The 16,394-nt window shown below is 50.0% G+C and overlaps 1 protein-coding gene across 1 annotated transcript; it reads left to right on the top strand.

Moving 5' to 3' along the window:
• The first annotated feature begins 2,041 nt into the window (after positions 1–2,041).
• SFRP2 (secreted frizzled related protein 2) lies at positions 2,042–9,172 on the top strand. The gene is made up of 3 exons (XM_040967053.1): positions 2,042–2,600; positions 4,768–4,848; positions 8,868–9,172. The coding sequence occupies exons 1-3, from the start codon at positions 2,099–2,101 to the stop codon at positions 9,170–9,172; spliced, it is 888 nt and encodes a 295-aa protein (XP_040822987.1). The 5' UTR covers positions 2,042–2,098.
• Positions 9,173–16,394: the final 7,222 nt, after the last annotated feature.

Here is a 16,394-nt window from a genome sequence, read left to right as displayed (position 1 = left end):
TGGGGTTGAGCACAGGTGACGCGGCTGCATCCACGCGTGTCAGGGTGGGACACTGCGCGCTGCGGGGATGGGGGAACCCCAACTGGAGTCGCGGCGCCCTCTGGCGGCCAACAGGGCCGCAGCGCTCCTCCAAACAAAGCCGCTCCCGGGGGTTGGGGGGACCACAGGGGAGGGCGTAGTGATGGGGGCACCCTGAGCTCACCCCGGCCCAGAGTCCCAACATTTATCAGAACTCGGGCTGTGAATCCGCCCTTTGGTTCGAGGTGCTTCTGTTGCCTCTGTGGTTGGTTTGCAAAGAAGCTTGTGTTGGAGGAGGGGGTGGCTTGGAGAGTTTGGGGGACCCTAGGTGCACGCCCCAAGAGCCATGGTGAGGAAAAGCGCCCCTAGGTGGCCGCTCCTGGTGCTGAGCTGGCAGAGCACGCGCGTCCAAGAAAGAAAGATGCAGCGCCTTTGGCAACCGTGGTTCCTGCAATCCACAAGGCGTCCTCTTTTTCCCCCTTCCCCCACTCCCCGCTTCCGCCTCTAAGTCCCTCAGGCCGGAGTGTTCAGGCCCGGGGAAGGACCCGAGGTCCCCCAGACGTTAACCCCCTCCTATGCGCCAGCGGGCTGGAGTCTGAGATTTGGGGAGGGTGGAGGGCAGGGGCTGCGCAGGCCGCTGCATCTTCCGGAAGGAGAAGGACTTAGGGGAAAGGCGCTCGGCGGAGGCTGGGTGGCCAAGAAGGAATCACAAAGTGCCCATATTACATGTGAAAGAGTTTCCATCTCCGGGGGTTATCTGACTCTGTGGCTTCCCCACTACCTCCCGCGGAACTTGGGGCGATTAGGGAAAGGAGCACCTGCACCCCCTCCTCCACCACAACACACACCCTCGCCTGGTACACTCCCCTCCCCTCTCCTGGTCCCCCACTCCCGGCAGTAAGCCGTGAACTTACTGTCTGTAGTCCTCAAAGCCACGCGAGCCCCAGTTCCCCGGAGAGCAGAGGCCGACCTTGAGTGTGTGCGCTCCCGCACGCCCGGCGCCCAGCTCGGCCACCCCGGGTTACCCATGGGACGGAGGAGGCACTGCTGCCGAGGGAGGCCACGCCTGGCCCCTTCGTGGAGCTCTGGGCAGCCCTCCCTTCTGTCGTCGCCCCTTCGCAGTCTAGCACATGCTCTCCCAGGGCCTGGTACCGGCCACCAGCCCGTCCCCAAACCCGGACCGAGAGCCACCCACCCTGCGGCCCTGCGTGGAAAAGGGGTGGGGACGCTTTGCCGAACGCTGGCAGGGGTAGCGGCTCGGGGAACTGAGTCATCGCCCCCTTCGTGGAAGAGGGCAAAGACTTCAGACACGTTCGTTTCTGCAAGGGCCCGAGCCCCTCCAACACGTTGCGCCAGTATTTCATTGTTCCCGCGCTTAGTGCAGAAGGCTGTTCCCAAGGCCCTGAGCAAAAGGAAACGGAGGGCTCAGGGTGGGGGAGTGGATCCCACTGGGCCCAAGCTGCCGAACTTGCCGGGAAACCAAGCTGGCGAAGGCTCCGAATCCGCCCCTACCCCCACCGGGCACAAAGAGCACGCGGGGACCGCCCGGACCCTGGCTCTGGGGTTCTCGGTTCTGTGCCACAACACGGCGGCGCGAGCGGACCCCACGGATTTGGGGCCCAGGTGGGGATGCAGCTGCGCTGTGTGTGTGTGTGTGTGTTGGTACTCTTGCCAGGCCTGCCTGGAGGGCGCGGGGGGTGGGGCGGGGACGCAGTCGGAGAGGGGGGCGCGGCCCGAGCCTCCCGGTGGAAAACCCGCCGGAGAAGCAGTGACCAGCCCCCTCCTCGGATTACTTGCCTCTGGCTCCTCCCCTGCCCCCTCCCGCGTCCCCCCACCTCCAGATTTGCATAAAAAAGGCCAAGAAAACTCTGGCTGCGCCCCAGCCCGCGGCTCACTCTGCTCCCCCGGGTCGGCGCCCCTCGGAGCCTAGCCTGCGCCGTCCAGCCGCAGCCTCTCTGCACGGCCGCTGGCCGCCAAGAGCATCACCACCTTCCTCCGGATCCGGAGCTCCGGCTCTGGCCACCTCGCGCTTCCCCGGCTCCCTCTGCCGCCCCGGCCCCCGAAGGGTCACGCGACCACTATGCCGCAGGGCCCCGGCTCGCTGCTGCTGCTTGTGCTCGCCTCGCACTGCTGCCTGGGCTCGGCGCGCGGGCTCTTTCTCTTCGGCCAGCCCGACTTCTCCTACAAGCGCAGCAACTGTAAGCCCATCCCGGCCAACCTGCAGCTGTGCCATGGCATCGAGTATCAGAACATGCGACTGCCCAACCTGCTGGGCCACGAGACCATGAAGGAGGTGCTGGAGCAGGCGGGCGCCTGGATCCCACTGGTCATGAAGCAGTGTCACCCGGACACCAAAAAGTTCCTGTGCTCTCTCTTCGCCCCCGTCTGCCTCGACGACCTGGACGAGACCATCCAGCCGTGCCACTCGCTCTGCGTGCAGGTGAAGGACCGCTGCGCGCCGGTCATGTCAGCCTTCGGTTTTCCCTGGCCGGACATGCTTGAGTGCGACCGCTTCCCCCAAGACAACGACCTCTGTATCCCTCTGGCCAGTAGCGATCACCTCCTGCCAGCCACCGAGGAAGGTAAGCCTATCCCTGCCAGCCTGGTGATGTGGGAGCCCTCAGCCCCCACCTCCCCAACCCGGCCCACTCCCAAGGAGCAGGGGGTGGAGTAGGCGTCCCCGACAGGGCTACGCCGTCCCTGCCCTGGCACCCTTGCCATCTTGATTGGAATGTGAACCATTCCGCCCACCCACCCCTAAGCTCCTATTCTCCCACGATGCTGGGGAGTAGGCTTTTTTCTTTTTTTAAGCAAACAAGGAGGGGCCAGAGGTGGCTTCTCTCCTTAGCCGGTTCTGCTCCAGCTGCTGGTTCCGGGCCCTCACTCCGCAGTGCATGCGCGCCGGTCTAGGAGCACCGGGCAGAAACTGCTCTCACCCACGACGCGCCACCCGCACGGTTTCTTGGCACTGCATAGCATTTCCCATGAGGTGTACACACAGATAAGCCTTGAAAACTATTTCTCTTGGGTTTGATCTTGTCCTCTGCCAAAATGTGTTTCCCAGCACTGGCCGGGAGTGTGTGCGGAAAATGAGTTGGTGATAACCGCTAGGTGCTGGGGAGAGCGGGCCCTACAAGAGACCCCCGCGGGAACCTCCAACACTATCAACTTTTATCTTAGGAGTGGTTTAAATTAACTGGAGAGGGGGAAAAACATGCAAAAGAGAATTTCCCGAGTTTTGTGCTGTTTTTTTTTTTTAAGAGGGGGAGTTCCTGTGCAAAAACCATCAAAGCAATGAAAACCTCATGGGCTCTTGCTATTCCCCCCCCCCCAAAGGAAAACATATACAATGTGTCTGAGCTGATTTAAGTCCCCCTGGGATACAAAGGGGGCTCCCTAATCCCGTTCAGGGCTTCCATTGCATCTCCCCTTCCATCTCTAATTGTTTTCCTACAGACATCATTAGCTAAAGAAAATGCATAGTTATTTAGCAATCTTTCCTGGCAGGCACCATGAGTTTGCAATCATCTTATTGGTTAGATTTCTAATTTATTGCAAATGTTTGGCATTTTTCAGACATTTGTCCAACATAAAGCATAGGCCAACAAGTACAGGTTAGTAACATTTTATATACCTTCTTAAGGCTCCCAATTAAACAAGTTTCATTTTGTTTGGGTAAGGAGCCTTCAGGGCTGCTCTATGTGTGTGTTTCTGTTGCTTTCCCCCCCCCTTCTGCTGTTTACACTCAACATTTCTCCCCCAAAGTCTCTTTGCTCCTGCAAAATAAAGGTTTATGTTATTCAAAATCTACTCTTTGCAATTTTTTTTTCCTGATTGGATACATAACTTCCAAGTCACAAAGTTTTCTTTGTGAAAATTCAGTTTTATATCTGTGGATAAGAACTCATTTCACCAACATTTTTTTTAAACTACTCATTTACAAATGAGAGAAACAGAACATTTCCTTTTTCCTTTTTCCCTCCTCCCTAACGCTGCCACCCCAAAAAAAGAGAAACATCAGACTCATTTAGAAAAACTTTCAGTAGACTGTACTTATGGGCATCACCTAGTTTTGCTCAACCTCAGGGATGTGATTGATGAGCCTCAAGAATAAGTTTGTGTTTCCTTTTAGAATTTGAAATAGGTATTAAAAAAAAAAAACACGGTGGGTGGGGGGAGGGCAAGTAGAACCTGGAGCAGGGAACATGCAGATAACCAAGAAATAAATACTGCCTAATCCAAGCCCAGGTTTGGCAGAAAGCACCCAGGGATGTGGACCCCCATGGGGCAGGCTGCTGTGAGCAACACAACATCAGCACCAACACCCCCTCCCAGACCAGACTTCAAAACACATTCAGTGAAGATGCCAGGGAGCCCAGAACACTGACTGTCCAGAAAACAACAGTCCCTCGGCTTAGGTTCAGGTTTCCTCAATCCTCTGCTCTCCCCCACAAGGATCTCTAACCTTGGAGTGCCTTCTCCCTAGACAAGGAGGAGGATGAACTAGACAGCTGTACCCTGTCCCAGGTAACCATGGCTACACACCATCATCATATTCTCCCCAGCTCACCTGCCCCCATCCCTTAGCTGGGAGTCATTCTTAGATAGAAGATAACAATTTCATTATTTTACCCGAACTGACAAGGTCCTACCCTGGCAGAGAGTGTCCTGGCCTAGATAAGCCTCTCTGAGTTGTCTGCAAATGCCACTTGCTGATTCTTTACTCAAGAATGTTCTTCACATTTCTAGCTCCAAAGGTATGTGAAGCCTGCAAGAACAAAAATGAAGATGACAACGATATAATGGAAACTCTTTGTAAAAATGACTTCGGTAAGTACCCCACAACACTGATGACAGGTTTCACATGCCAGCCTGGTCTTGGCCACTAAAAAGTAAAGGGGACGCAGCCTGAAGCTGTTAGTCGGTAAAGGTAAATTATAATCCTGGCTCATGTTTTCTAAACTCATCTCCTGTCGGGTTCTACTTCCATCCTCATTACACTGATCGGAATCGAGTTTTACTTGCTGAGAGCCATTCTTGTTTTAAGCAGTCATCACACCTTGTACCATCATCTCCTCAGCTACTTTTCAGGTGCACGAGGGTGGAAATATTAAAAGGAGTATTCACAAAAGATTCAGATTGGCCACTCACAAAAAAAAAAAAAATTCCTCTGGTATCAGGATCACAGTAAAAGAAATACCCCCAATGAAACAGTTAAATACATCGTAACAGAACAGGGTACTAGATATTATGTCTTTGCCTATGTCTCCAATGTCATGATACACTTAAATAGCAGAATGTCAAACTCATAACTGTTAAAAAATTCCCACTACTTTTACTTGATCCATAGCCATTATGATTCGATCCTCAGTGTTCCCCAGTAGTGAATATGCAAAGCACTGGGTAATCACCTGTAAGCTAGGCTCCTGGAGTATAGAAGGAAGAATGGTTTACTGATAAGACTTTTGTACCACCTCAAAACACCACTTTAAACTGCTTTTTAAATGTAGTCTTTTTTATGAAGTCTTGTGAACAAGTCTAGATGTGTTTGCCATTGTTTTGTGTATTCGTTGAGACAAAACTCTTAGAAATTTACTTTGGCAACTTGTCATGATGACTTGGTGCTTGGAGACAGTGGAAACATGTGTGATACATTGCCCACGTTCCATTGAGTGTTTTGAGGGTAATTCGGAATTCAGAAGGTTTGTAGCACATGGAATTGAGAGTAAGTTTTACCTGCAACAAGGCATTTTGAAATCCATTCATATGAGGGGTCTTCAAAAAGATCATGGAAAATATACATTATGGGGGGAAAAAACGATACATTTCAAAAAATTGGGGACCAAAGTAAACTTTTTCAAGAGGCAGAGATACAGAGAGAACTTTGCTCCTCAAGTTTGCTCCCTACATACCTGCAAAAGCCACAACTCAGCCAACCTAATGCCAGGAGCTGACGGCTCGGTGCAAATCTCCCACCTGGGAGCGAACTCAGGCACTGCCATTGTCACCTCCCGGGCTCTGCACAGGCATCTGGAGCCAGCAGCCAGAGCAAGACTCCAACCAAGCATTCTTCTTATGGGGTGTGGGTAACCCAAACACTATGCCAAAGGCCTGCCCCTCATGCTTATTTTAAATCCAAGTTTCCATGGAAATAAGACACTCCCTTGAAGACAGGGTGGTAAGTGGGCAGGAACTAGGGCCTTTGTTGGCCCAGGAGTCTTCCAGCAGTACCCCCTCTACTGTTCTCAAATTCCCAGATGAAGGAGCTTGGTTAGACACAGATGAGTATGAAATTCAGAGCTGACCAGACTCCTAAGATGTTCTTTTGCATCAAGCCTGTTGCGAGGCAGGCACCTGTTGGTGTGTTAGCAGGGTTGGTACCTCTTCAAAGGATTTATTCAAACTAAAGATTGAACTCTTTGGGAGACAGAGAGATAGCCCCTGCCTATCGATCAATAACAGACCCCAACAGCCACATGAACATTTCTACTTATTTGGCAAAGCCCAGTCTGCTGCCCAACAGCCCCAGGTCTTCTCCAGCAGGTCCCTGGCTGGTCGCAGTACCATCGTGGTCGCAGTGTGTGGAAAGACTTCACACTGCTGAAAAGGAGAAAGAGAGGAGGTAGCTCAAAGGTTAAACCAACCCTTCTAGAGCCACAAGAGTAGAGGGGGGAGGGCTGAAAGGGTTTTTTGTGTCTGCATTTATAATTCAAAATAGCTGAGAGCCAGATGTGTAAGCAGCAGATAATGCCAAGCCAACAGAGCCTCACTAACACACAGGGTTAGGGTTAACAGCACTAAGTGTCCCGTCTTCTTAGAGAAAGCCTTGCGAAGCAACGAAGCAACATTGAAGTCGTTGTACTTAAGGGGTCTTGTGTACAATGTTATTTTCTTATCTTCCCACTCACCTTTTGACCCATAAGAGGACAATGAATCTGAATTTCAGGAAGCAGACCATAGACGCTTGTGGCATAAACAGTATTCCATACTGTTTCTCTTTCTTAGGAGGTAATGGAGGGACAGAAAGAACAAGTGTAGCCATTGGATTTATTTATTTAATTTAAATCATGCAAACAGCATCCCACTCTTCCTAACTGCATGCTTAAAACACGGGGAGGGATGCAGACCATCTCCTTACCTCATGGGTGCAAGTTCTGGTGAATAAAGAAGGGCTTTGAATGATGTTCCCATGCATACAGCCCATGGCTGGACCCACGAGTACTATCACCTGTGCCTGCTGCTACATCCTGCATCCCAGTCACGTCTCCCACAGTGGGAAAGCTTAGGCTGGGGCCTTGGGTCACTATGGTTGGTCCAAGCTACAAATTCAAGAAGGAAGTCCCTGATGTTTTGCCATGGTGGGTGATTGCAGAGTTATTTTAGAACGGGAAAGGAGGAAGAAAAAGAGAGGGAATGTAACCTTCTGGTTAAAATGGAGTTCTGTGATGCATGGAGCACCGGAATATTCCATGTCACTCAATGAAATTATGTCTCCCAAAAGGATGGGGTATACTGGCACAGCATGCCCTGTGCAGAGGCCACAAGAACATGGGACATGTATACCCAGTTTGTTCCATGGCTTATCAACTCAGAACTCAACACTGAGGGTCAGATGTATATCCTAAGACAAAAGTATGGTTGGCCCAGGCACCACATCTTTGATGTACCTGATTTGTGTCATTTGCTAGTTGACTGCAAAGCGATCCTTAATCAGATTCCCCTCTGAGATGGTAAAGAAAGGCCCAGAGAGTTAGACATACGTACACACAAGTCCCCCTGGTACCGGGGTAAGAGTTCATGAAATCCTGCCCGAGTCAGAAGGCCACACTTACACATAATTTCCACAGAGCAGCTCCCAGTGGCCCTGACGTTGGGCAGGTGACCATTATGAGGGAGGTGAGGGTGGACAGTACCTCAAGAGATCAAAAGTGGTGTCCTTGGAGCTCAATCCAACCTCATCTATTGTACTCAACTTTTCTGGATTTGCAAGCAGAGGACTTATGGAAATGATCCCTTTCAACCCAAAGATTCTATCCTTTCCCACCTTCATGGATTTCCTGAGATTTAATCCCAGCCTGTATATGTACAGGACTTTGGGAGGTTGATTTTGTTTTGCTTTGTTTTCCAAAAGCACGCTGTTCATGTCTACACAATGTGTCTTTAATAGTAAAACACTTAGCTTTTGGTCTTTACATACTAATGAGTCGACATATACATTTTTGGAAACCACATATATGTGATGTGTAAATGCCTTGGCCTTGGATAGGCAAATGAGAGCATGTGAGGATGAAGTCTTCAGAAAAACACTTTTATGGCTAAACATGTTGTGCTCTTAAAAAAAGAAACTTGCCTATTTTTTTTTCCCTCCTAGTTACTTTACAAAATCAAATGCAGCTGTAAGATCAATTCTCTTTCCCTGTAATCTGTTCCTTAGAAAACAATGATTGTGTGATACAATTCCCTTACAGGTTTGTCCAAAAACCTCTCCCACATAATAAATGGAGTTTCAAGTTTACAGCCACAGAAGGATCGGGTTTCACCCAAGAGTCAGGCATTCTTTTCAAGCTGAAGTTTCCAATAGGGGAAGTCATTTGTTGGGGAGAGCGCCACCAGCGCGCAGCCTCCCGAGGAACACAGGGCTACAAGAGAAGAAAACCCTAAGAGGGCCTGGCGAATACTTGGAGGCTTTGTAGCCATCAAGCCCACCCTCGGCTTACGGCCCCGGACAGTCTCATTAGCAGCAAGTGGGGCATCTAAGCCACGCAGTGGGGGGAGGGGACACGGGCAGCTGGCACTGCAGGCCCTCCCTCTCTAACTGGTGTGATTCTCTCTGCCCCCTGTCTTGCTAGCGCTGAAAATAAAAGTGAAGGAGATCACCTACATCAACAGAGACACCAAAATCATCCTGGAGACCAAGAGCAAGACCATTTACAAGCTGAACGGCGTGTCCGAAAGGGACCTCAAGAAATCGGTGCTGTGGCTCAAAGACAGCCTGCAGTGCACCTGCGAGGAGATGAACGACATCAACGCCCCCTATCTGGTCATGGGACAGAAACAGGGCGGGGAGCTCGTGATCACCTCGGTGAAACGGTGGCAGAAGGGGCAGAGAGAGTTCAAGCGTATCTCCCGCAGCATCCGCAAGCTGCAGTGCTAGGCCTGCGTGTCCGCAGCGCCTCCGACACGCCAGCTTGGCTCACCGCATCAGCTTGCACTCACACAGGTCCGGTTGCCCAAGTACAGTCCCAGCGGCCGCGGTGGCGCCAGCCCCAGCCTAGGGCCACCTGCGTCCCCCTGCCTGTCGCACATCCCCAGGATTCCCTGAGCTGTAAAGCCCCAAGAGGCCTCAGGAAAGAAAGGTTGTCTACTCAAACCTTCTAGAACCACCCAAACGAATAAAGCCATCAATATTTTTATGAAGTTCTAAAATGGCTCACGTTAAAGCTAGTGTTGAGTAGGTCCAATGAGGACTTGGCTCTGAATTTTTTTTTTTTCCAGTTTGGATTGAGTCAACAGATGTTCGCTTCCTATGAAGGGTACCCTAGCTGGCACATTGATCTATTTTTTTCCTGTGGCCCAAACCTGTGGGTCACAAGCAAAGCCCCGTTGAGATAAAGCTGGCTGTTATCTCAACATTTTCCCTGCTTCAGGCCTGAGACTCAAGCTCTAAGTTTTAGAACAATCCGTGTGTCATTTACAACTTAAACCGGTGCCTGTATCACATTCCAGCTATAGCAGTACCACTTATGAGAAATACACTAACCGTTCCTTGCAATAAAGGGCAAAACAAATAAGTGTTATCACTGATCTGAGTACTTTTAAACCTAGTTTAAGACATTTTTTTTACTTACGTTTTGCAAATTAAACTTTTATAGCTTATCTGTAATATACATGGTAGTTGACCTTAAAAAGTTGTAAAAATATTGCTTTAACCAACATTGTAAATATTTCAGATAAACATTATATTCTTGTATATATAAACTTCCTGTTTTACCTAGTCCTTGTCTTCTGTCTTTGTCTCCCTAGTAGGCGTGGGAGGGCCCCGCAGCTGAGCACTCACTTCTGGGGGAAAATGGGTTTGTTGCTCAAGGGACTCAGAAAAGTCTCCCCCACACACCCCACCCATGTGCCTGTCTCGTATCTCATTGGCTTGGAAAACCCTGTGGGAAGCAGAGAGCAGCAAGTTCCAACCAGGGTTGCCTCTTTTTCATCTCCATATGCAGCAGAGTACCTGGGTCCATGAACTTTAGAAGCTCTGCTGCTCCTTCCCTCCGATCTTTGCAATGAAAAAAAATAACCCTTGCAAAAATGTTAACTCCTTCCCCAAAATGAAACACTGACCCTCAGGTAAAGGCAGCCAGGACTGGGAGAGATTCACTGAAAGGAAGGCAGTGGGGAGGGAGTAGTGAAAAACTAGCATGGGTAACAAGGAAGACAGGCACTCCACACGTGCTGGCTTGGTCCACTGCTGCTGCTGTAACTACCACTCTGGATAGTTCATGAATCACTAGCAAGTTATTTCTCACAGTTCTAGAGTCCACGAGCGGCCAGCAGAGGGCGGTGTCTGTTGAGGGTCCGTCCTCTGCATTGTAGATGGTAGGTGCCTTCACCCGGCAGAAGGGTCAAACAAGCTCCTTGGGTCTCTTAAAAGGATGCTATTCCTGCTGCAAGGATTCTGTCCTCACTGAAACTCCAACTCCTTTTGGTTTTTTTCCCCCCAAGATTTATATTATTTTTATTTGAAAGGCAGATTGACAGAGAAAGAGAGGTCTTTTATCTGCTGATTCACTCCCTACATGCTCCCCATGGCCAGAGCTGAGCTGATCAAAAGCCAGGAGCCAGAGGCTTCCTTCATGCAAAACGCTTCTTCGATTATGGGACCACCACAGAAAATGTACTGGATATACAAGGAAAAGCAACTCAGGGAGAGCAGTCAGCATTGGTGCACACCCCAAGTGTCAGCCAAGACTGGAGCAGGTGCGACAGCTAACAAGTCTGCTTCTGTTCTACTTCCAAGCAAACCACAGAAACATCTTCACACATACACACCCTTCCAGCAAACAGGCCTTGCTCTTGCAAAGCTTACCTGGGTGACTGAATGTAAATAGCCACAGTTATAATCTGCTGTATCTGATAAGCTACATAAAGTCAGAGAGTGGCTAATGAGTGAGCGTGGCAGTTTTCCCATTTGAAATTGTCACTGGTGTTCTCGTGATCCTTTCTCTTACCCAAGCACTAGCCAGGCCCGATCCTGCTCAGCTGCTGAGATCAGGCAAAATCAGGTCTGTTCAGGATGGTATGGCAGCAGACTCCTGGGCTTCTTTCTCTGATGGCATTTTAGAGCTGAGTTGGAAAGCTTTGTGAGCACACATCATGCATGCAAAGCCCTTCAAATCTTCCAGCATGAAAAGTTAACAGAGTCCACTGGCTGGGCAGTAGACTTCAGGTAGCTCCTTTTGTTTTCCTTGGCACTTTCACTGGACTCCACTTTTGCTCCCACAAGGCACCCCTACACTATAAGGGAGGGACTTTTGGGCCAAGGCCAGCACTCACTTTAGACATTTGAAAAGGGACAACATTAGGGACACTGGAAAAGGTGGAGTGGGGGAGTGATGGGGAGCAGTAAACCACGCATTCGGGACTCAGGAGAGTGAAGCAACAATACAAAACATCAGCACCAATGGAAAGATGCCACCTGGGAGAAACCCACCTGTCCGAAAGCCTTCTCCTTAGCCAAGCCAAGAGGCAGGTGCTTGCCTAATGAGATGCAGCTCTGGAGGCAGACTCCTTCGGCTGTGTTCGTTCAGCTGTGGACTCAGGCTACCATCTGCTTCTCCTGATGAGCTTTCCGAACTGCCCTCCTCACCTCCACTTCCCATCTTTAATGAGCTGTGAGCCAACGTCACGTGCTTGGGACACAGCAGGTAGATCTCGGCTTGCTTTTTCATTTTTCTCTCATTGTTTGGTTTGCCATAGTGGTTCAAATGTACATGGCTTATTTGTTCTCAAAGTAATCGTGATGTGATATTAGCAATGATCTTTTCAAACATGAGATTTCTTTTGCAGGTCAATGAAAAGTGAATTTCACCCACTACCAGGAAAAGGAAGCAAATAGAGCAACCTGGCTTTCTGAGCCTAACAGGATTCGTGTTCCATCAACAAAACTAAATGCCCCAAGCAAGGAGCTGCTTAGAAAAGTTAAAGGGCACTAAAGGATATATTTCCTATGCATTTAATCTCCTTTTTTTTTTTCAGATTCTCTTCCTTTTAATTGCTTGATAAATGACTGTTTTAAAAAGAAGAAATTCTGAACCCTGCACGGTGGCCTAACAACTAAAGTCCTCACCTTGAATACAACGGGATCCCATATGGGCACCAGTTCTAATCCCAGCAGCCCCACTTCCCATCCAGCTCCCTGCTTGTGGCCTGGGAACGCAGTCGAGGACAGCCCAGTGCCTTGGGACCCTGCAGCTGCGTGGGAGACCTGGAAGAGGCTCCTGATTTCAGATTGGCTCAGCTCCAGCCGTTGCAGTCACTTGAGGAGTGAATCATCGGATGGAAGATCTTTGCCTCTCCTCCTCTCTATATATCTGACTTTGCAATAAAAATGAATCTTAAAGAAGAAATTAAATGAGTAAGAGGTTTGACCCAAAGGACAAAGGCTCTGCCCCCATACACAAAGCTGTGTGATAAAAATCACAGGATTAAAAAGGATCTGTTTTATTGCAAAATATCCTCCAGTCTTTGTTACTTATCCTCTCATCAACTGCTAACTCGGCTGGATTTTACACCTTTCAGTTCTCAATGTTATTGACAGAGGGTTACATTGAAAAGCCAATCCAGGGGGCATGCATTATGGTACCACCTGTTAAGTTACCATTCATAGTGTCAGCATCCTGTATCAAAGTGCTGGTCCAAGTCTCAGCTTCTTCACTTCCATCCTAACACCTTACTAAGGTACCCAAGAAAGCAGCAGAGGATGGCCCAAGTTCTTGAGCATCTGCTACCCATATGGGAAACTGATAGAGTTCCAGGCTCCTGGCTTTGACATGGCCCAGACTTGGCTGTTACAGCCAGTTGGAAAGTGAATCAACAGACAGAAGATCTCTGTGTTACTTGGCCTTTCAGCTAAATAAATTTATTTTATTTTATTATCATTTGTTTAATAATGATTACATGGTTGATCAGAGTGGGAAGGATCAAGATTTAGGGAAAATTGGGTGAACTCATTGCTTCCAAATTTGCCCTTTCTTCTTGTTCCTGGAGGAATGGCGAGACAAAGGGGAAAACCACTCATGACTTTCCACATGTTCTGGTACCCAGGGATGAGGAACTGCTACCTCGTATCAACCCAGAGTCTCAATGTGTACATATTCCGAGGGTTCTGTCCAAGTGGTTTGGATAGTTCTGAAATGCTGCCAATTTCACCGATCTAAGGATGATGTCACCCTCCCAATGTCCATTGGCTCCATTTACCGAGATTTTTTTGCTGTTATCGTTTGTTTGGGGTAGTTGGTTCTGTTCTGCTACAGCACCAAATGTGCTGCCATATTAACCTTTTACAACAGGGCCTGTGTCCACTACATTTTTATTATCTAGGGCACGTTCTTGTAGGCGAGTCCAAGTGGCTGGCCCAGGTGTTCCAAGCATCACCGAATTCCCCACCCCTGGGGCACACAAACTTGACATCTACCTAGTAGGCAGGCCTCAGGACCCGGGACAGGAGACCCAAGCCCTGCTGGACTCCCCACCCCTGGGGCTCATAAACCACATCCACCTCGAAGCTAAGCCGCAGGACCCAGGCCAAGTGACCTGAACCCACCAAATCCCCCACCCCTGGGTTTCATGAACCTGGCACCCACCTAGTAGGAGGGCCCTGGGACCCGGGCCAAGCCTCACCAGATCCCCCATCCCTGGGTCCTACGAACCCAAGACCTACCTAGTATGCAGGCCCTTGAACCTGGGCCAGGAGACCCAAGCCCTGTCAGATCCTCCACCCCAGCGTTCACAAAACTAATACCCACCTAGAAGCTGAGCCCTAGGATCTGGACCAAAGTACCCACATCAGTTTCCCTGAGCTCAGGAACCCATCCGCACCACACATGTGGGCCCCATAACCTGAGCCAAGCTACCCAAGCCCTGTCAGATCTTCTGCTTGGGGCAGCACAGATCAGGCCAGGTTACAGTACCCACCAGCACACACTGGGGTCAGGTCTGTGGGCTGGCCAAGCTGGGCCAGGTCATAACACCCACTGAGAACCAGCACGGGGTGTAGGACAGGCTAGTTGGGCCACAGCACCACCCAACTCACATCGGGACCAGGTCTGGGGCCTGGCTGGGCTGGGGTAGGTAGCAACACCGGCAAATGTTAAGGTTAAGCAGGCCATGTCAGACTGGACCAAGCACTACTAGCTCACGTGAGAACCAGAGAAGGAGGGGGAGGGTGAGAGGGTATGAGATTGGCAGAGGGGTCTCCTCTGCTGGACCACTGCCCCTGCTGGTGAGCATGAGAACTGGGATGGAGACAGGCTGGTTGGGCTTTGCCACAGCACCAGTTGGCAAGTCCTGGGACTAGGGGGCAAATCCTGTCAAGCTAGACTGCAGAACTACCTGGAGAGTGCAAGATCCAGGACTGGGAGTGGGTCCAGTAGAGAATCAGTGGGTTCCTCCCTGATGGGCCACAACTCCCACTGGTGAGCATGAGAACCAGGGCTGGGGGAGGGCCTGGTTAGACAGGCAACGGCACCTACCAGCATGAGAGTGGGCTGGATAGTGAGATTGGTTGAGTTGAGCTAGGCTTCAGTGCCCACTGACATGCACGAGAGCTAAATGGGATTTGGGACAGACTGGACCAGTCTGCTGCACATACTAGCACACACAGGACCCAGGGCTGGGGCCTAGTGGGAGTCATTGGGGGTCACTCCAACTAGGTTAAAGTTTCCACTGGTATACATGAGGATCAAGTGTGTGGTGGGCAGGGTTGGACTGGGCCTAAATATCCATTGGCTTGTATAAGAAGGGTTGGAGACAGAACTGACCCAGCAATTGCAACTACCAGTGTTGCAGTACAGGTAGTTTGGGGAGTGAATGAACAAAATCTGTGCATGGGTGTACATGAGTGTGTTTCTTTCCTCTGTTACTCCCTGTCACATAAATAAATTATTTATTTATTTAATTTATTTATTTATTATGTAGAAACAGGTCTGGTGTAGTGGCACAGCCGGCTAATCTTCTGCTATGGTGCTGGCATTCCATACAGGCAGCAGCGTGTGTCCTGGCTGCTCTACTTCCTCTCCAGCTTCCTGCTAAAATCCTCAGAGAGCAGTAAAGGATGGACCAAATCCTTGGGTCCCTGCACCTGTGTGGGAGACCTGGAGGAGGCTCCTGGCTCCTGAATCCCAACCAGCCCAGTTCTGGCCATTGCAGTCATGTGGAGAGTGAATCAGTGTGGGGGGCGGGGGGCAGAACTCTCAGTATCTCCTTCTCTCTAACTCCATCTTTCAAATAAAAATAAATAAACATTTTTTTTAAAGATTTATTTTTATTATTTTTTTCATTGGAAAGGCGGATATACAGAGAAGAGAGACAGAGAGGAAGATCTTCCGTCTGATGATTCACTCCCCAAGTGAGCGCAACGGTCTATGCTATGCCGATCCAAAGCCAGGAGCCTCTTCCGGGTCTCCCACACGGGTGCAGGGTCCCAAAGCCTTGGGCCGTCCTCGACTGCTTTCCCAGGCCACAAGCAGGGAGCTGGAAGGGAAGCAGGGCTGCTGGGATTAGAACTGGCGCCCATATGGGATCCCGGGCATGCAAGGCGAGGACCTTAACCACTGCGCCACCGCGCTGGGCCCCAATAAACATTTTTTTAAGTAGATTTATTTATTTATATTGGAAAGGCAGGTTTACAAAAAGAAGGAGAGATGAAATAATCTTCCATCCACTGGTTCACTCCCCCAAAATTACCACAATGACTGGAGCTGAGTCAATCCAAAGCCAAGAGCTTCTTCCAAGTCTTCCACTTGGATGTATAGTCCCAAGGCTTTGGGCCATGCTTGGCTGCTTTCCTAGGTCACCAGCAGGGAGCTGGATGGGAAGTGAAAGAGCTGGGATATGAACTAGCATCTAATGGGATCCCAACGCTTCTAAGGCGAGGATTAGCCAATTGGGCCATGGCACCAGGCTCTTCTCCATGGATTCTTTATTCAGGAATTGTACAGAAAATGTTTAGATTTCATTTAATCAGTAGTAATTATTTACACAGATATGAACATAAGGTCAACCAGAAGAGAGAGAGAGAAAGCGGTGGCAGTGGAGGGGTTTTCTCGCCAAAGTAGTCCCAAAAAGCAGCAGGCGAGGGGTGATTCATGCCTTTCAGGCCA

Source organism: Ochotona curzoniae, unplaced genomic scaffold, assembly GCF_017591425.1.
Source record: "Ochotona curzoniae isolate NIBS_2020 unplaced genomic scaffold, NIBS_Ocur_1.0 scaffold_4506, whole genome shotgun sequence".
Classification (NCBI taxonomy): domain Eukaryota; kingdom Metazoa; phylum Chordata; class Mammalia; order Lagomorpha; family Ochotonidae; genus Ochotona; species Ochotona curzoniae.
This window is presented reverse-complemented; position numbering and strand designations above follow the sequence as displayed.